Source organism: Ovis aries, chromosome 25, assembly GCF_016772045.2.
Source record: "Ovis aries strain OAR_USU_Benz2616 breed Rambouillet chromosome 25, ARS-UI_Ramb_v3.0, whole genome shotgun sequence".
NCBI lineage: Eukaryota > Metazoa > Chordata > Mammalia > Artiodactyla > Bovidae > Ovis > Ovis aries.
This window is the reverse complement of record NC_056078.1, coordinates 17340793-17362698: the sequence shown is the minus strand read 5'-3', so window position 1 is coordinate 17362698 and position 21906 is coordinate 17340793. Positions and strand designations below refer to the sequence as shown.

General features: G+C 41.0%; 1 protein-coding gene across 5 annotated transcripts in view; it reads right to left on the bottom strand.

Annotated features, from left to right (window-relative positions):
• ARID5B (AT-rich interaction domain 5B) overlaps positions 1-21906 on the bottom strand; it is a 191971-nt gene that overhangs the window by 11635 nt on the left and 158430 nt on the right. For all 5 annotated transcript variants that reach the window (XM_042240972.1, XM_004021392.5, XM_060406497.1 and 2 more), the window contains one exon: positions 15162-15259. In XM_042240972.1, the coding sequence (XP_042096906.1) occupies positions 15162-15259 (98 nt within the window). The remainder of the gene's footprint in view (positions 1-15161; positions 15260-21906) is intronic.

Here is a 21906-nt window from a genome sequence, read left to right as displayed (position 1 = left end):
CAACAGAATCACACACATGGCCGCTATACCACCAGTCACCACACTCCCACAGGTCCTGAGAGTCCTGAGCCAACCCAGCTTTCTAGATGGGTGCTAAGGAGATTTTAATTTCCTTATACAGTGCTGCAAGTTGAAGAGGCAGGGCAACATTTCTATTTCATTTCTTTTCCCTTTCTTTTTTTTTTCTGCCCTTCACTCAACTCAGCAGCTGGCTGGACGGCAGCAATAAAAAATACATTTCACTTTGCTGGTCAAAGGCCTGAAGCCAGAAGCAAGAAATCTGGAATTAAACGTTTCTTGTATCTGGAAAGAGGCATGACTAAGGTAAAACTGAATCCAAACACAAACGCTGCCTGTTCAAGGCTTCCAGAGGGGTGTGTGTGTGTGTGTGTGTGTGTGTGTGTGTGTATAAAGGTCAATTGAGTGATTTTTTTTTTTCCTTTCTAAATCACTGAAAGATAATTATAGTGGCTCAGGGAATAAAAGCTCCCAAAATAAAACAAGAAAGGCAGCAGCTAAAAGGAAACAAGTAGAAATATGACCAGCTAAACCCTGAAGAACAGCTCATGGTCTCTCACCCAGCACACAAACAATCACTGTTCATATGGTGATTTCTGTTTGGTGCGATTTTCACCGAATGTTTTTTCAGTTACCCTGTCATGGTACAACACAATTACTCTGCAGGATACGATCTTATCATCTGATTATTAGAAGTTTTTACAGCACAAAAGGACGAAGGCTAGTATAGGTTCCTAAACATTTAAACGTTTAACGTACATGTGATACCATTAAAAACAGGGTAGCCAACCTAAGGTCAACACTGCCCAACGCAGGAAGCATTGTATAAAGAGTTTAGTATAATGCAAAATGACTGTGCCTTGCGGAAGATTATTCCTCAAATATTTGTAATACAACAAAGATTTAATCAGCTGCTAAACTGTACAGATAAAAGCAAAAATGCATTCAGCCCCCAAGAACTCATTACACAGGAGAAATATTTTCAATGGGCTGCAACTCTTAAGAATGTGGTTTGGGTTTTTGATGGGTAGAAGTAATAGGGAAGAGAAGCAATATATTCATTAGGAAATCCAGAGAGATTCCCCGCCATCCCCCCCACCCCCGCCCCGATCTAATGTAGTCTGAGGATTGAAAGCTAGGCAGATAAATGGGCCTCTACTATTACCCAGATTTCACATTTCAGATTAGCAAAATGCTTATTTATGATGCCATTAATGGATCTGAAATAGGTAAGCCACTGTGTATTAAAAAATAACATTTTTCCATAGGCATAAGATTTGTAGCAGCATGAGATTTTATTTTTCCCTAGGAATAATACAAGAACAACATTTTCCACCCCAAAGCAGAAACAGTAGGGGAGCCTTTTGCTATCATGGAGATTCTTATTAAATTCAGTCGCTGTGAAAAGCAAGATTTTCTTCTTCCTTCTCCTTTTTTTTTTCCTTAAATAAAGATGACTTACAATCAACCCAAGTTAAAATTAACAAATCAATGGCATTATAACCTTGATTTATTAGCATCTGAGCCACTAAATTATCATCATACAAGAAATTGCTGGTTTGAAAAGATTTCGGCTTTGTTAAATCTCAGGTTAAATAATGGTGCTCAGTATACTAGGGTTTTAGATCTGCCTCATCTGATATTATGAAAAATTCAATACATTTCTCTACAGCAGAAGTCAAGGGTCAGCAAATCTATTACTGTAATGTAAGTAATCTGGCAACCTGCCAACTCTTTCTCCCTTTTATTATTATTTTTAAACACGAAGGCAGATAATTTTATATTTACAAATTCTGAAATCCTCCAGGGCCTTGCCTCTCTTTCTCAACAAAAAGCAGCAGCCTCACATTCAAGAAATGTATATGGCACATGTCCTCATCATTTGCATTTCATACAAAAGAAGCAAAGACCTTCATCTTTATGAAGCAACATTCCCCTCCCCTCCTCATAGGCAGAGGAAGAGTAATGTCAGATCTCATCAGAATGAGTGACCACTAATGTCTCCTGTATTGATTAATGCTTGCATGGGATGACTGAACTTTGGGGCCAAAACATTTAGCAAACAGTGCTTAAGAGGAGAAATGAGAATCCATCTATTTATAGAGCTTTGAAAAATGATATTATAATAATGTCTGGGACTGATTTAGTCTGAAGAGTAGGAGAAGCAGCAAATCTTTAGCGTTGCATTTGAACCTCAGATTCACCCTAGTTACTTCATAGGCACTTTTCTGCTATCAAATCAGTCAAAAATTCCAGGCCTAGAGATCTACCAGTGCCCTTGGAGCAGAATATTTTAGGGGCAGAGGGAAAAATGTTGGTGTATGTATCAGATCACAAATGCTGCTACTACTACTATACTAAAAAACTATAACTAGTACGTTTTTCCATGTCAGTAAAAAAGAAATGATACATTGGTTCCACTGGGGCTTCAGACCTGATATAATCCCAAATGGAGTCATTATACCTTCAAGTTGACTCCAGGGCTGATAAATTCTAAGGTTTGGCCGGACATTTCCCTTCTGAGCCAGAAACTGAAAATATACAACTTTGCTGTGAAGTGTGGGAAGCAATCTTTCACCAAATATGGAGCCAAGAGAAGGCATGTTTTTCTTTTTTAAAGGTAAAGTACACAAACTTGTTAAGGTTCCAGGAAATATGGTAAGTTCTAATCTCACATACTGTTCACCTCCAGCTCAAGGTGTCAGACCATCACTCTAAAAATGGAGAAAGAGCATTAGCGGGGGCGGGGGGAAGCTAGGTACCCAAACTAAAGTCTAATACACAAATGAGCTATGTCAAGGTGAGGAGAAATGGGAATGTTTCCTCAGGGGACACAACACTGGTTGAGTATAATGGTAATTGGGCTGCTCTTTCCTGTCCTTTAATAAGCCAAGCTCCATCTAAGACAAATGTGGGCTCTGGATGAAGATCTCTACCATTTTACAGTGTGAGTTTCAGTGGAGCAGAAAAAACTGGTGTGCAGTGTGGGAGGAGCAAAGTATCAGCAACAGAGAGAGAGGAGAAAGAGGACTTCGGTGTCACCTTCCAACAGATGAAGGTGTGAGCTCAAAGCTTTTAACAGTAAACCATGGAAGGAGGTGCCATGCTGACAGGCAGGCCACGGAGAACAAGTCAATGGCAGGACCCACCTGAGCAAAGAAAATGGTGGGAGAACACAACGTAGGTTCTGTGTAAAAGACTTAGGTTAAGCCATGAACTACCAAGGGTAAACTGTCCAGAGTTCTTTGCAAAGGAAGTAGGTATAAAGAGCATCATTTATATTCTACCCTAAGATACCAAAAAGGTATGCAGCCCCTTATTGTTAACAACAAAACATGGCCCCCCGTCTTCAGAGAAATCACTTCCTTAAGAGAATGATTAGTTTACCAGGGGGCTTCATTTCTTACTCAGGGGGAAGCCGAAGATGAAAACCTTTTGAAGACACTAATAGTCTCCATTTGCCCCTGGAAGTGGCAGGAGGGGTGTTTCTTAGGCCCATTGATGACTCTGATACGTTCCAATAGTCGTGGAGTGACTGTGAACCTAACTAAGCAATGAAAGGAAAGATGTGTTGGGATCCATCAAATCAGTGGCTTGACTCTCATGAAGGAGGGTCAGTGAGACAGAGGAAGGTCCAGGATGACAGGTCCCTGAACTGAAGTTACATGGGCTGTGGGGGTAGGGGATGAGGTCGGAGGGTGGGGAAAGAAACTTCTGGTTGTCTTACATATTGATGAGGCATTACAGTATTAATAGCAGCTGGGTCATGTATTAAATTCCTAATAACACCAGGCCCTTTGTATACCTATCATCAATTTGTTGAGGAAGAAACTGAGGTTAAGTGTGAAATAACTATTAAAGGACTAGTGAAAAACATACAGCTATTGTGTGCCAAAGTTTGAGTTCAAATACGATCTGCCTCTCTGACCTGTCTTCACCTCAGAAAGGTAGCTGAGTATCTTCAGAAATTATCTGAGAAGCACCAACACTGGGAAGATACCGAAATGATCCCTCCTGGGTTAAGGGAAGTCCAAGCTCCTAAGGCAGAATCAGGGTGAGCACCCTCCGTTTCTCAGAGCCAGCAGACCTACAGAATACACACATGGCCATTCCACCAAGGGTCGCGGCAGTCCCGCAGGAGCAGCCCTATGGCTGGCCACTGGCCACTGCTCCTCGTACAGTACGCCAGGATAACCACACCATCACTCTCCAAAAGGTGGTAACCCTGGATGCACCCGGCACAACCTGACGTTGGACGGTAAGAGAAACTTGGGAATCGCCATCTCCCACGGACCCCAGCCTGCAGCACTGAACTCTGACCCTGTCTGAGGCCCCCATGGCCTCCCCAGCTAGACTCTGCTCCTCGTGCTTGACTCCTGCAGTGCCTCCTTGCTGCTTCTAAGAGGGTCTAGACTGGCGTTGGTCAGTCCCATAGCTTTCCAGTGAAGACCACATTGAAGAAAGTCAACATGGATTTAAGAAAGGCTGACTTTACATCCCAGGGATTAAAATATGTGCTCACAACAGAGGGCATGGATGGTAAATAGCAACCCAGGCTTCCACAATGCCCCAGCAAAAGCCGTAACAATTCTTCTCAATTCAAAAACAATGACTGACTCAGAATCAAGTTGCATGGATCTGTTTCAAGGGCAGATTAACATTATTTTAAGAATAATAGACAAATATAACTACAGTATTTTCAGCATGATGTGCACCACCTCTCCCCATGAGAGCAGGCAGTGTCCATACGTAAAAGCAGATAAACAACTATTGCACTGAATTCCCATGTAAGTGAGATACCACAGGTTCCAGAGCTTCTGAAATGTTCAACAGTCTCCCCAAACATGTATCATTTTGATCCAACTTTGTAATAACTTGTACGAAAACAAAATGTTCCAAGAGGTTTTCAGTGGAAGAGTTAAGGATATATTTTAATGGTAAACAATTACATTCTTCTGTCATCTGATACTTTTTTTTCCCCTTTCTTTTTTGGAAACATGCTTTCTGAATTTTCAATAGTGCCTTTGTGAAGGCATCTGTTACTCACATAATTGAAAAGATGTTTGTGCAGTGGCATGCTTGAGAATACAGTTATTTAATCTTAATGATAAAGCCCCGAGGACAGAAAATCATAAGTAGAAACCTCTTGTTATTTATCAAAAAGAAAAAGGGCTAAGACACCTAATCTATTCTCAAATTTAAATTCATGCTTGATGAAAACTATCAATAAAACCTGGAATCTGCAAAGTTTCTTAAATACTACAGTGAGGTTCAAAGGGGGCTGGGTGGGGGGAGTAGCAAGAAAACAAAAATGAGACAATAAAGGAACTTGACAGAGAAAAAACTGCTGTTTGGCAAGTCTTTTTTGGGTCAAACAAAGAACTTGCTGTAGTTTATAGCATGACATACACACTTGATTAGTTTGTGCCTGAGGGTGTTTTTACACTCAACAATGTAAACTCCAACTTCTAATAATTACAACTTGCATTCAGAGGCAAATTTAAGAATTTTTAAATAGAGATTTTTCAAAGGCTGTTGTTTATTCATTTTTAAAAAAAACAGAAACCAGTTTTTCTACTCCAGGCCCTGGCTACGGTTTTGTTTTCCTTTTTTAAAGTTTCTTGAAAAATCTATTGGAAAGTTATCAGAGCATTTTAGGCATGTTGAGCGATACAGAGAGAGGCTCTCATGAAATTACCTGACCGTCCTTTGGGGAGAAATTCTTTACTGATGAGAAGCTGCTCCAGGCATAGGGCTTACATCCACCCAATTCAGGTCCCTTATAAGAACAAGCCTGAGGGGGTATCATTGGAAAAGCAACAGCAATACCTTAGTCTGTTTATATCTCAACACTGTGTCTTATAACAATTTGGGGGGATTGCTGGTTGCCGGTAAGGGCCTTCTGTGGGTGTGGGGAAAAGGGAGGTGAGAGTGTCTCAGTGGCAATGTTACAGAAGCGTTACCAACAGAGTGCCCCTAGGCCAGAGCCCCCATTACCAACACAGTGTTTACAAAGAAGATGCCAAGTCCGCAGACTGGCTGACCCTACATGGATGAGGATGGTGCATGCTCTCCCTACCGGACCTCAAGGCAAGAGAATGAACAGACGCTGAGAGGATAAACTGTAATACCTGCCTTTGGTGCATCCAGTTTGGAAATTCAGCCTTAGAACTCTACCGACAGCCCCTTCCAGCACCTCATTCCCTACTTCTTTGTACACATATCCTAGAGAAAACTGTCCTTTTTGTTTGGATTTAATTCATTCAACCCCTAATTTTTGATATGTTCATGATGCTATACTGGGTGCACTGGTAAGTCTCAAGGAAAGCTAATACCACATGGTCCTTGCCCTCAAATATAGTTTATTGTTTTCGAGTTCTACAACTGAATTATTTTAGATTCTAACCTAATCACTTTAAGATCCAGTTTATAAATTGGTACAGCCACTATGGAGAGCAGTATGGAGGTTCCTAAAAAGACTAAAAATAGAGCTACCATATGATCCAGCAATCCCACTCCTGGGCATACACCCAGAAGAAATCATATTTGAAAAGATACATGCACCCCAGTGTTCATTGCAGCACTATTTACAGCAGCTAAGACATGGAAGCAATCTAAATGTCCATCAGCTGAGGATGGATAAAGAAGATGTACATATATACAAAGGAATGAAATAATATTTTTTGCAATAATATGCATAGACCTAGAGATTAGCATACACAAACCTAGAGATTATCATACTGAGTTAAGTCAGTCAGAGAACAACAAAAATCTTAGGATATTGCTTAAATGTGGAACTTATTTTCTTAAACGATGCAAATGTACTTATTTGCAAAACAGAAACAGACTTATAGGTACCCAAACAACTTATGGTTACCAAAATGGAACATGGTGGGGAGGGATAAATCAAAAGCTTGGGATTATCATATACACACATTATTATATATAGAATAGATAGTCAATAAGCATCTACTGTACAGCACAGGAAACTCAATGTTCTGAGATAACCTATATGAGAAAAAGAATGAATATGTGTATTTTTACAACTGAATCACTCTGCTGTATACCTGAAACCAACACAACATTGTAAATCAACTATACTTCAATACAAAAAAAAAAAATCCAGTTCAAATTCTAGATTCTCCTGAAAGATTTTGCTCATTTCACTTGCAAATTCTCTTCTTTCTTTGATTTCTATTACTTTGTGACTCAGCTGGTAAAGACTCTGCCTGCAATTCCGGAAACCTGGGTTTTGATCCCTGGGTTGGGAAGATCCCCTGGAGAAGGGAAAGGCTACCTACTCCAGTATTCTGGCCTGGAAAATTCCATGGACTGTAAAGTCCGTGGGGTCACAAAGAGTCACACACGACTGAGCAACTTTCACTTTCACTGAACTTTATTTGTATCTATTACAACTTACTTACATAAGGTTTTTATAGCCTTAAGTTATTTAACTCTTTTTCATGTATGTATGGACTAGAAGTCCGATCATAAGTAAGCCAAAGGTCACAGCACCTCCCAGTTCTAATGAGATGCCATACTGAGAATTCTGAGGCTGAGCCTGGGTTCTTGGGGAGCATCATCACATTCCCTTAACAGTCTCTTCCATGAATGTGGTAGCATGGGCACCTCCTCATTGTTTGCACCCCAATCTTGGTAGATGTTCAAAAAACACCAATTGGCTCTTGAGGTCAGTAGCAAAGGAAAAAGACAGTCAATCAAATGGTAAATCTATCCCACCCAAGTAAAAGAACCTGGCCAATAGGAGAGGGCTTCTTACCAATTTCAATAGTCACCTTAGGCACTGTTGATAGACTGACACTGCCCTCATCCCAAGAAATACTATATGCAACATCTGGAACAGCTTTGGATCTTCTGAGTGACACGAATGAGAGGCATTTACATGGGAGCAAGCCAAGCTGGTGAAAGCCCATAAACTGTGCTCTGAGGCTCGGATGAATGGAACAGGAAAACTTGACGTGAGAGGAGTTTTGCCAAGCATATGAAGACCCATCCCTGAGAAAATGGAGCATGTGGAACAAGTCAGCCCCAGAAGGTAAGGTAGGGTCGATGGGAAGCCACAGGTGTCTTGCTCAGTTTGAGGAAGAGTGTACAGATGAAGGGTGCCTTCCGTGCCCTCCCACTGCAGGGCGTCTAAGCAGAGACTGGATGAGCTCAGTGCCAGCAGTCATTCAGTCTTTGCGGAACAGGGCAGCCGGCAGGCTACACTGTGCCTACAGGTGTGTTTAGCTTACATACAATATTTTCAGAAATATTGGAGCCAATATTTGTAAGTTGGGTGATTTCACATAAAAGTCATCTCTAAGACATGGAAGGTCTGGAAGCACTGAGACTGCATCCTCCTAAGGCAGCAGGTGTCGGCTGATCCTACTGGCCTCCCTGGCCGGGCTGTGTGTGCTCGTTTCCTGCTGCCCAGCCTGGGCTGCCTGTGCTCACCATGCTACCTGCCCCCATCAACGTGGGAGTTTGTGACCACGGATGTGGAGCGTTGCTGCTGCAGGGACCCTGGATTTCCTATTTCTGACCAACACGTTTGTAAAACACCATAAAAAGGAATTGGATCGTCCCTGTAGGTCAGACGGTAAAGAATCTGCCTGCAATGCAGGAGACCCGGGTTTGATCCTTGGGTCGGGAAGATCCCCTGGAGAAGGGGATGGCAACCCACTCCAGTATTCCTGCCTGGAGAATCACATGAATAGAGGAGCCTGGCGAGCCACAGTCCCTGGGGTCGCAGAGTCAGACATGACTGAGTGACTAATACTAGAAAGGAAAATTTTAAAAGACATACAACATGCATAGCCTCATTTTTAACAAAATTAGACACACACAAAATTATGCTGGTAAATTGCTCTGTAAGTGTCTCAATGCTTATTCATTGCTGCCCTGTTCACAGGAGAACCTCACTTGAGTAACACTGTCTAGAGGATTGCTAGAGGCTGCCTCAGATCTGTGCAGCCCACCTGTGGCCTTCAGTGCTGTGTGCTAATTAACTTCAAGGGCATCAAAATGAGCAAGAACACCCCACATCTTGTCCTAGACATGAAGAGAACTGTAACTCCCCTTCCCTTGGCTTTTTCCCACAATATGACTAGCTGAGTTCCTTAGAACCTGATGTATTTTTGGCATTTTACCTTAAAGCATATTTCTTAACTCAAAACGTGAACCTCCCACACCCTGGGTTCCACCTTCAGAGAGAAAAAGGCCGAAGCTGCAGCTCACTGTCACTCGGGCCCTGGCCAAATGCATGGGGCTTGGGTGCAGCTCATAATGCCCCCAAACCCCAAACCAATAACTGCAAAGGAAGCCAGCGGCACGACAGTCTCACCCAAGGAATGCTTATGGGCAAAGCAAAAGGGTAGAATTGGAAATTGGGCATTACATATGCAAGAAGATGAGGCATAATTGTTCATTTCCCCCACAAATACATTTGTTTATGATTTTGATTTTCTAAGTACTCAGAAAAGCACATCATAAAGTACTTCTGTCTTAATGCTCCTTTTAAAATCCCTAGTAACAGCTTCATGTGCTCCATAGAAACAGACCATGTAATTTATTCAGGAAAATTAAAACCAGTAATCTGGTATTCTGTGTAAAGACTTCCCCCCACCCCCCTTGCATGTGCTTAAAAAACATTAAAAGAAAAAGAAAACAAATCTGCATGTGAAAACAGCCTTTAAAATGAATTACTACACCAGAAAATCAAGCTAAGAGAACTCTTTTAAGGTAACCATTTTCCTTTCTTGTTGCCTTACAGATAAAAGAAACTGATTTGGGGCATCTTAAATAAAGAGTTGGACAAGAAAGAAAACGTTCCACCTAGAACTGTCTTGCACAGGAGGAGGTGGGTATTTTGCTTTGCACTGTAATCTGCAGTAACTTTATCAATAAATCCTGAACAAGAAATGTCTAGAATGACCACACTTCATAAGCTTTGCTGAGTTGAGATATCTACACAGCAAGTCTTTCGATGGGGGAACATTAATGCTTTTTATATTAGTGATCATCCGTAACATGAGCAATTAAGTACAGTACTAATGGACTGTGGCCAGGAACCTGTTACTAATATTAAAAACTGACAGAGATGAATAGGCTTGGAAGCAAAACTAGGCTGACAAAGACATTTTTATGAAGTGCTTGGATCTATTTGATTTAAACCAATCAGAGGCAAGTTTTGGACAAGTCGGGCCTTCAGCAACAATGATGCATTCACAGGCATTGTACCATTTCAGCTATGCCTTAAATAAAAACACTGACTCTTTTCAGCAACCTGTACTTTCATTATTACACTCATTAATAAACCAAAAGTGTCCAATTAATATACAAGTAACATTTACTGAAGACCCAGCTACTTTTTTCTTGTTGAAAAAAGAAAACATTTACTGGAGACACGAACCGCACTGCGTGAAAAATAAATCAGTGGATAATGCATAGTAATCACTCACTGCTTCTCCATCTCCTAGGAAAGCAAAGTTGCTGGTAGGGAAATAGAAGGAGGAGCTAGCCTCTGTATTAGAGTGAAAACGAGAGGCCAAGTACACTGGCAGCAGAGCACGAACTCCAGTCGGACTTTAAGGGCATCTCCAGACTAGATGTTTGCTCACAAAATCCTGGCCCTTTACAACTCCTTGAGCCTTCTTGAATACGATGGTCTTTCCCCAACCTAGTCATTTCTGCCTTAATTGTGTGAGCACAGCCTGTAACTAGCAAGAATGAATGAAACCTGCCAGTATCACCCAACACAGTTGCAGCCAAGAGCTTCAGCCTTTTCTTTGACCTGAGCATAAATGGTTCAGGTTCCGGGACAGATATGGGTGTCCTCTTCCCTTCTCTGGCAGAAACATCAAAGAGAAGACATCTAGAGCAGCAATTCCCAGGCATGTCTCCCCACCACAAAACACAGGAGTATGGATGATTCCTTTGAGAACACAGTTCAAATGAGTGAGAGTGGCATTATGGGAAGCACAGTCTGATTTAAAACACACACACACACACACACACACACATACAAACCTACCAAAATTTGCAGATGATTGATTTAAACTATTATAAATGATTAATTATTCATGACACCCCTTATAGTGATCACAACAGTGCAAAACTTAGGTGGTGAAAGGAAATGCCTACTATAAAACTCTCTGAGGAAAACACAGGCAGAACACACTTTGACATAAATCACAGCAATATCTTTTCAGATCCACCTCCTAGAGTAATGAAAATAAAGATAAACAAATGGGACCTAATGAAACTTAAAAGCTTTTGTACAGTGAAAGAAACCATAAACAAAACAGAAAAGACAACCCATGGAATGGGAGAAAATATTTGCAAATGAAGTGACTGACAAGGGATTAATGTCCAAAATATACAAATAGCTCATGTAGCTCTATATGAAAATAAAAACCCAATCAAAAACCAGTGCAGAAGATCTAAATAGACATTTCTCCAAAGAAGACATAAAGATGGCCAAAAGGCATGTGAAAAGATACTCAACACCACTCATTATTAGAGAAATGCAAATCAAAACTACAGTGAGGTATCACTTTATACGAGTCAGAACGCCATCATCAAAAAAGTCTACAAATGAAAAATACTGGAGAGAGTTAGGAGAAAAGGGGACTCTCCCACCTGCTGGTGGAAATAAATGTAAACTGGTGCAGCCACTACAGACAATGGTATGGAGGTTCCTTTAAAAACTAAGAATTCTCATATGACCCAGTAATCCCACTCCTGGGCATGTATCTGGAGAAAACCGTAATCTGAAAAGATACATGCACCCCCATTGTTCACTGCAGCACTGTTAACAGTCAAGACATGGAAGCCACCTAAATGTCCGTCCACAGAGCAACGGATAAAGAAAATGCGGTACATACATACGATGGAATGTTACTCAGAAAGACGGAAATAATACCATTTGCAGCAACATGAGTGGACCTAGAGATGACCAAACTAAGTGAATCAGAAAAAGACAGATCACTTATGAATAGAATTTTTTAAAAATTATATGAATGAACTTACTTACGAAACAGACACAGACTTCGAAAACAAACTTATGGTTCCAAAGGGAACTGTGGGAGAAGGGATAAACTAGGAGTTTGGGATTAAATTATACATACTACTATATATAAAATAGATAATCAAAAGGACCTGCTATATGGCATAAGGAACTCTACTCAATATTCTGTAGTAACCTAGATGGGAAAAGAATCTGAAAAAGAATGGACACACGTATATGTTTAACTGAATCACTTAGCTATACACCAGGAACTAATAACTTTGTAATCAACTATACTCCAATATAAAATAAAAATTAAATAAAAGAAAATGCCAGGAACCGGGATGATGACCTTGCTAATCACCCTGCAACAGCCACTCTAACCTGGGTTTCGGGTTCTGCACAGTGATTTCTATGTTGGGGTGTCGTGTGCCCCCCGATGTAGCTGACTGCTGTCTCGCAGCTCCAAACCCACTCTTCTGCACTCTGCTTGGTGATACTGGGATTGGGACAACACAAATTCCAAGTCCTTTTTGTCAGCCACCTTCCTATTGGGGTTCTGCAAATGACCCTAGCAGGCCAGGGGAAGGGAGAAGGGACTGCCTCCCATTTTGCTTGCCCTTCCTTTCACTGCCAAGCCAGCAGGAACTTAGCAGCAGCTGCTGGTTCCAGCCTCTTGCTTCTTTCCACTGTCTCTGAACAGTGTCCTCTGAGATGGTCTGGCACCAGCCGTCTGCATGCAGCTCCACAGTGCCCTCCTTGAGCTCCTGAAGCACCAGCACTCACTGGGTGCCTCTACCTGTGAGGGATCTGAACCCCAGTCTGCTGAGACCACTGTCCCAACTTCCGGGTGGTGATAACATAAGCTCTTTATTCTCTCAGTCCTAGGAAACCTGTGGTTAATGCCTCTGTGTGAGTGGACTGCTTCACACCACAGCTGTTTAGGCAGTTCCCTATAGTTCTCTTTGTTGAATACTTAAGTGTGAATTTTTATTTTCCTCCCCTGGGTCCTGACTGATACAATGACCAAAGAAAATTCCAAATTTCGAAGAGTAACTGACATAGCTTTTCAAAAACTTTATTCCAGTGGGAGACCAAAAGTTTATGAATTTTGCTCCCAAAAATGAGAGAAGAAAAATATCTAAAAATCTTTAATAATGCTTTTTAGTTGCTGAAGTTGGAGGTACTTCTATTAGAATTTTCCATTTTGACTGACTGCAGGCATGTGGGATTCTGCTCCTCCAGGAAGAGGTAAATCATAAAACAAAGTACACAACCTTCAAAAGAACGTATCTTGGCATTTGAGATTGAAGCTATTTTTATACACACAACTGCTTGAGTAAATTAAACACACAACCATACACATGTACCTGCTGCTACTAAATCCAAGCCTTTTTCTATCCCAAACCTTATCTGTTATTTGACCATGTGATGCTTTGTGATACATTTGCTTACTTTTTCACTCCAATGAGGTGAGCTAGCTCACAGCTGAGATAACACTCCTTTCTCAAATTTTAATCACTATCTGGTTCTTTAAGTGTGATGGGCCACATGTTAGGGACATTTGCACATGAAGCTAAGGGAGGTTCACTATCATAATAAAAACTGAAAGTAGAGAGTGTTTCTAATGAAAACATTTTGATTAAAGCTTTGACTCATAATCCAAACAAGAGGACTCTGATACCTCAAATGCCACTTACAGAACACTCACCCCAGATGCCAGTGCCTTTCTGTACTAGAAGTTCACTGTTGTACCCGCTACCAACAGTGAGAGCATGGTCTTTTGTATTAAATAGTGAGAGAAATACACTCACTTAAAAAAAAACATTAAATGCAGTATACTGCAACAATGCTGTGAAGAATAGTTATTTCCATCATCAATTAAAAAAAATCTTTCTGGATTATAACACTGTCAAATAAAGCAGTTTCTTGGGAATACTTTGTGAGGCTTTTTCATAGGGTTCTAAACCCGACTTAATTTATTATACCTATCAAAACATTGTAAGTTTCACTGAATGGCCATATGAAAAGGGACTCTGTAAAGTGCAGTGCAGATAAAGATACAACTGGACTCGAAATATGACTAAGAGTTGGTGTGTGACGTGACATTATCTGAAGATGCATTTGTGTGATCCAAAGATGGGTGTTAAGCATGTGGTTTGAAGCTGGGATGGTAACTGATGATATGAAGAGCAACCATCAATTTACCACTTGTGTTGTACTTTTCAAAGGAGCAAGCTATATGGCCCATTTGCTCAGCTGTGTCTTGACTTCATCCCATCCATGGCCATTACGAAAAACACACACACAGACACCTCTACTGGGATCTCACAAGCTCTGAATGTGAAACCAAGAAGCTGAGCCTGTCTGGACTTCTGCAGAGATATGCCAGTGATAAGGACGTTGGTATGACCTAAACAAGTATGGACTAAAGACACAGACCAATGATAACACAAGACCCTAACTGGTCTTCAGTTTTGTGGGGCACACAGTCCTAATGCAAAGGGAAAAATTCCCATGGATACAACCCTCAGTGCGCTAATTTGGCATTTATTTGCATTATCATCATCACCTTTCTGAAAGATGCTGAAATTATTAGAAAACCAAACTACACAGAGCTTGGCAAGAAAGGATTTCCTGGGTCAAAAGCACAGAAGAAAAACACCAAGATGGGGAAAAAAGACAACAGGTCTTATCTAGGACCAATTTTCTTATTAAAGAAATACTTACTGTTCAATATTAGTACTTTCAACATTAATACATTTCTATGCTAATACAGTTACATGGCAACTCCACAGTAATACCGCAGACCTGTTTTCCAGAAGCTGAAAGTTCTCATAGTGAATGAACCTACGGAGTACACAGAATATACTGAATAATCCATGCTTGTGGTGCGGGGGAAGTATCAGTATTGTCAGACAGGGTTATAGGATAAAACCAAACTAGGAGAGCATCTAATTCTATTAGCTCCTGTAACCAGAGAAAGCCAGGTCCCCTAAAAATCTCAAGGCAGTATGCAAAGTAAAATGCCAGGGATATTTCCTGTTTCCTCAAAGGTCTTATCCTTGACCCGTTAACTTTGAATTAACACACTTTTCATTAAGCAATGACTTTCCAAGAAAGGGTGTCTTACCTTTCATAATGCCTGCGGGTACAAGTGGCGGCGCTGGTGCTCCCGGGATTACCACCTAGCTCATCATAGATATGCTTCCACTGACGGCGGGCCGTTATCTGGAAAAGTGGCAGTGAGGAATTCAGTCTTGCATCATAAGAGGTTTGCAGCGCCAGGATTCAATACATATGCAACAGTTAGAAGAGAACAACAGTCTGTCCTGGCAACCCAGAAACAGAGAAGTCCAGATGGGTCTGTGGGGAGATGCATGGGCTTCCAGGAAGATCTCGCTTTCGCGCCTTCTTTACAGTAAAAGTGGAATTCTGCTTTGGGCTCTGTACTTTGTTACCTTTACAGCATGTTTATCAAAGATATCCCCCTGGATATTCATGTAGTTATTTGCCCACAAGGTCCCAAATGCATACTCTGTTCCTTTATGTAATGTGATTAAAGCATCAAAATATAGATTTCAGCTAAAATATGTCTTAGTATATCCATTTAAATGAATCAGAATTAATACTGGTTACTTGAGGGATATGGTAATGGGTGGCTGAGTACACAGGTAAACACAGAATTTCCATAAAACGTACTTCTGTATCTTCTGATTTTTGAACTATTGTGATGTGTTACCTACTTAAATTACTGTACAAATTAATTAAAATGATCGAGTTGGTTATGAAATTTCTAGTCCTCTCAGGCTGTATTGTTATGCCAGTTGTGCTAACCACCAGAACAAAACCAACATGTTAAACTGTCTTATGTCACAAGCTGTTTCTTTTTCTTCACTCGGGTCAGGAAGATGAGATATTGATGAAACCCTATGCACATTAACATATTCCAAAGTTGAAATGTAAGGTCCGTATTTCACTGAGTTGGGTGAATAAAAGCAAACCGCTTGTAATACATTGAAAGGCATACTATGGTCTTGTTTTTCTTTAATTTTATTTTTATATATAAATTAAGATTTTAACAAAATAACAGATGTATGATCTGGCAAATGATTACTTTGGGGAAACCACGTCATCTACTACATATGAGCAATCCAGTGTTTCCTTGAAACTGGAGAGACAGAACAAGTTCTGAGATCCTTGTGAACGTTTCCAAACAGAGCTCCGGGAAAACTCTTGTTATTGGAATGTGTAGGGAGCTGGGCGTGGCATTTAAACAAGCAGAACAGGAGGCATCTTTCGAAAAACACCGCAGAGCTAACAGCGGAGTTCACTTAGGGCTAGAGGCGTGAAAAAAAAAAAAAACCTCAGTGTGTAACCAGGGGCTCCATAATTGTGAACTAAGGAAGAAAAGGGTGGTTAAATATTACAGGTTAAGTGGTACCCATTTCAAATAAAAAGAACCCCTTCATTTCCATAAGCCCTTCTTAACAGGCCCAAGTAGGACCTCGGGACGATGTGAGTTGCACATTGTTCACTTTCCCATGAAGCATTCTTAAATCAATTTGTTTCAACAGTTCTCATTAGACTGAACCACCTCTCACGTCTACTAGCAGGTATAACTAAAAATCCTCCTGTATTTGTAGCTTGGTTTAGATTATAATAATAAATGTTTTCAAGGCCCTTTAAAAATACTCAAAATACATATTTTGGTAATTATTTTATATTTAATTTCAGTCTCCCTCCAACCTTTTAAATAATACAGTTACAGGTTGGTCTATTCTAGACCTGTGTACAGAAGAAACACGATAGCCTTCTTCCACCTATCTACATTATTCCTCAAAGCTCTTAGAATACGGAGGCCCTTGAAACAATTCTCCATATTTCCCTGCCTCAGATGAGGTGTCAGTTCTGGGGAGCCCCGCAGGGCTAGAAAACAAGACTGTGTGTTCCTGTAGTCACTTTAGAAGAAATAATCTCTCTTGTCATTCTCGTATCTATGAGTGTGCTGTACTTTCTATTTTGTAAAGAGTTTTCATATCCACGATATCATTTAATCCTATCAGCCTGTGAGGCAGCCTATAGGAATCTCATTCACAGACAAAGGAAACAAGTCTCAGAGAGGTTGCATGATTTATCTAAGGACACACAGCAGCAGAGTGGGAATGCCAGGAGTCATACCAATGTCTTTTGGTCACAAGAGCAGACTTTTTTCCACTACGTCAAAGCAGCCTCCATATCAGAATGACCTGGCGAATGGTGCACCAGGGTGATAATACAGAACTCCAGGGACCTTTTGCTTCAAAGGAGGGAGATAACTGTGGGACCCATTGCTTTTGCTACAAATTCTGAAACTCTCAGTAGTGGGAAAATAGCACAGCTAGGAGGTCACCAAGAATCTAAGGCAGGGGGTTGGGTTAATAGCTCTCTGAGATGTTCCTCTCTTTAAGTGTCTGTTAGAACTGTGGTTGCTGCCACCCTGCCCACTTGTGCCTCTACGAACAGAGATTCACCATTAAATCATGGATAAGTCCCAATTTGATCAGAATCTGTCTATTCACCCATGCATTCACTCACCAAACATTTACTGAACATCTCCCATTTGTTGGGTACTGTGCCAGCATCTAGGTGACCGCAGTGCAAACCCAACACCTGAGATGCCTGCATCCTAGTGGCAGATTCCAAAAATCAACACATGACCAAATTTATAAACAAAGGAATACTGATTGTGAAAAATATAGTGAATAAGAGACCACTGCTGACAGGGATATGTGTGGAAACTGGCCATGCTCCCCACCCACAATCTATCATCTATACTAAGGTATGCCCTGTTAAACACTTGCCTATCACAGAAATGATAAAACTTCTTTGAGAATAAATAATGAATTATCAAAAGGAACAAAAACAAAGTCTTCCTCACGCTAGGACTGAAACTGTGGCAGCAGGAAGCCAGCATCAGTCACCATTCGGTGTTAATAAGCCCTGTACAGCTGGCTAGAGGTCTGTGTTAGCCCCCTACTAGCAGATTCTGCTGTTTAAATACAGTTTTGTTTTTTTTTTTTAACCAGTGGAGAAAAGACAAGGGCTGGGCCTTCAAGGAACTGGGCTCTCTGTTTACTGAGCTTCCACTGGCCAGCCTAGATGAATCAGGCCATTTTGAGATATTTTCTTTCCACAGGAAAGTCATAAAATGTGCTCTTTCCAACTGCTAAATGCTTTTAAGTACACAGGTCTCCTGGGTATACATCTCTCTCTCTTTTTTTTGTGCCCAGATGCGCTTTTAATTCAAATGCTGACCAGAGGCTCTACAGCATGAAATGTCTCAATCCTCGCCTTGTCCAAACCTACAGGGGGTCGCAGAGCCCTCCTTCCGGGATAGCCCTGGGCACCATACCCCCACCTGGGTACGTGTGCCTTCCGTTCTCACTCGTGCTTTCGTCATGCCTAGGCGTGCATTTGCTCAGGGTTCTTATTCTGCCGTCCTCCCTGCATGGGTGTAAGCTTTAAACCCATCTAGGGGTAGGAGCAGCGTCTGCCTCCTGGTATCTGGCCCCCAGCCCCATTCAGCTGGAAAGTTTGATCTAGCTGCGGAGTCAGTTTGATCAACTGTTCATGAAGCCTCAGGCTTCCCAGTCATGTTCATGTTTCAACCTGACCCATTATTTTAGGTTTTTAAGGATACAAAGATCTCTGGCTCGCTACTTCCTAAAGGAAAACTCCATCCACCCGGTGACTTCTCTTCCACTGTGCTTCCCCTGTGCCCGCCCCCCACCAAGGGCCTCACTCAGACAGTAGGGATTCCTGACCGTGCCTTCTGCTGCTACTGTTCTAGGGACCGTACTGGGTACAGAGGCGGAGGTGGAAGGAGAGGCTGGAGGGTTGAGGGTGGGAAATAGCATAAAAAGAGAGAAATGCTACTGCTTTTAAGGGTTCACAATCTCGCAGAAATCACAATCCCTTATGATTTAACCATAAAGCGAGATGAAAAACCAAGCAGACCACAGCCAAGAAAGCCAGTCTAGGTGCATATGAAACGTAACCTCACTTTGAAGGCACGTGATGGTTACTTCCCTCCTTAGTGTGGATAAGACCCAAGAAACTGTGAAAAGCACTCTACACCTGTCATATTCACAAAGTTCTCATTCCTTATAAATAGTTATCCCCCCTGTTTCCAAGGACCTCGCCCCCCGCTCCCCGTGGATACCAAAATTCATGAATGCTCAAGTCTCACATAAAATTTGCATATAACCTATGTACATCCTTTTGTGTACTCTGAATCATCTCTAGATAAGCTATAACATGAAATACCATGTAAATGCTGTATAAATAGTTGCCAGTGCTTGACAAATTCAAGTTTTGCTTTTTGGAACTTTCTGGGACTATTTTTTTTTTCTTTTCTGATCAAAGATTGGTTGAATTTTCAGATGTGGAACCCACAGATACAGAGGGCAGACTGGAAAGTGGTTTTCAAACTCTCTTTAGAATTCAGGTGGTGTTTTACAAGTGGCCTGAAACTAACTCTCAACAATGCCAGTCCTTGAGAAGAAAACGGACCCAGTGAGTAGGAAAGGAATCTGTCCTTCCTCTAATAATTTTGTCTGATGAAAATGTTCTGTTACTTAAAAAAAAAAAAAAAACTGGAAAAATATTTTAACCCCAGACAGTCTTGGAGCCTTGATTTTCCCACCTTTGGAGTCACTAGGATGAAATAATTTTGGTATTTTGTGGCCTGGTGAGGAAAGTCATTGGAAAAGTTTTGGGACAACAGGGTTCCCACTATGGCATGGCTTTGTAAGAGTGTGCAGGATGCGGTTAGGAAGTCAAAGGAGAGTTTGCCTGTGAGCAGTGTTGCGCGGGCTGTTGTGAGAAGCAGCCTTTTTTCTCAGGACACCTTGAGGGCGGACTGAATTCAAGGAAGATGACTTTTTTTTCCTGGTAGTACTCCAGGAACTGGAGCCTTTCAAAGCTACATGACATCATCTTTGGCCTTGAGAATTTTGAATTAAGCAAGAGGCTTTGTCTGTCCAGAGAACCAGGGTTAGATTCAGAGGATGTCTTGAAATGATGTCAAAGCCAGAATCTGATGTCAAGGCCTAATCCTTCCAGCAAGAAGACAAGTGGCTTCTTCCAGTTGTGAAATAGTGGTCCTGTCTCACCTCTGGGGAGAGGCGGGACTGCGAGCTGGCATTCTTAGAAGGCAACACACTTGCTCTTGCGTGGTCCTCTGCCTCTAGGATAAGATTTACTCAACCCATTTCCCAACTCTACCTCTCTCCAAATATTGCCTCTGGCTTGCCATCAAATGTTTAGCCAAATGGAAATCACTTTAGCAAACCACCATCAACATGCCGCATCCTGGTAATACCCCAAGCTACTCTGCAAGACTTAACTACTTGACCAGACGCTGAAGTGAAGACCTTCTTAGCTCATCAGCAAAACTTTATTCAGTTCTGCCTCCTCCACTGTAGGTGACCCAGACTCTCAAATATTTGGAAGGAGAAATCAGATATATGATTGTTAAAGAAGAGGTCTCATTGCCAACCAATCAAAATGCCAAGATGATGTGCTTTAGGAAATCAAATCCATTCAATACGTTTATGATCTCTAAACCTAGGGATGCAGAGACACAATATATATATCTAGCAAAGGCAGAAGAGGCCAAGAGAACAGAACACAGCTATTAGTTGAATGCTATAAAGGCTTAAAATAGAACTTCTGCTCTTTTTTTAAAAAAATTCAATTTGAGGGCTGTGAAGGACTAAAATGAAATAATCCATAATCCGCAATTCAAACCAGAAGGTTTGGAATAGTTTATAACCACAAACAAAAACAAGCCAATTAAAATGGCCTCTTCTTATAACCAGAAGGAATTCCAGAGAGATCTCTTTATCCAATCACAAGTTAACAGCAGAAGAAATACATCTACAGATTTTAAACTTGCAAGTTTTTACTATTACTGAGTATTTACATGTTCCAGACTTCTTGACCCATCTTCTAAGGTCACACATTTTTCTCAAGAATCAGAAAATCTCAACTAGTTAGCCGGTATATCAGGTAAGGTTCATGTTAAGTTCAAAGAAATGACTGAAAGATGCTCCCAATGAAGGTATTATTAGATCTCTTCTTTCCCAGAAGCATCACCCCCAATACATAAAAATATACATAAGAGACTGCTGAGGATGCAAAGCACAAAGAATTTATAAATCTCTTCCTCCTAGTGATGATGTTACAGAGGTTGAGATAATTGTGCATGAAATTCTCAGCAGTTCAAAATTTGAAAGAATGCCAGGATGACCCCCATTCAACTCATTTCATCTCCTTGTGCCTCAGTTTCCATATATGGAGCAGGGCAAGGATCTTTTTCTGCACAAAGGCCAATTCATGAAAACTAAAAATGTGAGGGGGCTACACTTTTCTTTATTCAAAATGAAAATAGCTCATCGAGTCCCAATTTAGATTGCCACTTTACCAAATGGAAAAATAATCGTTGGAAACTTTGTGCTGCTTTTGAGCCAAGGAATGTTAATATTCTGGCATGTTTATCGTGTTTATTTAGTAATAGCCTGAAGACAACCTTCTAATCTTTGATACTTAGATGGGGGCCTCATTTTGAAGCTAGGAGTCCTGAAGTTTAATAATAATCATTGTTACCATTAGCTTTGAATTAACAGAATCTGGGCAGTTTTTTTTTTTTTTTAAAAGGATTCTCAAATACACTTTAAAACTCCCCATTGAAAATTTGAGCTGCAGTTCTTGAGTAGACTCTGGGAACCACTGATCTAGAAGATTCCAAGATCTCTTTTGAGCTCTAAATGACAAGTCTATACTTGCTTCTGATAACAGATGATCTCACAGATAAGTATCCTCTAGTAAGGCTG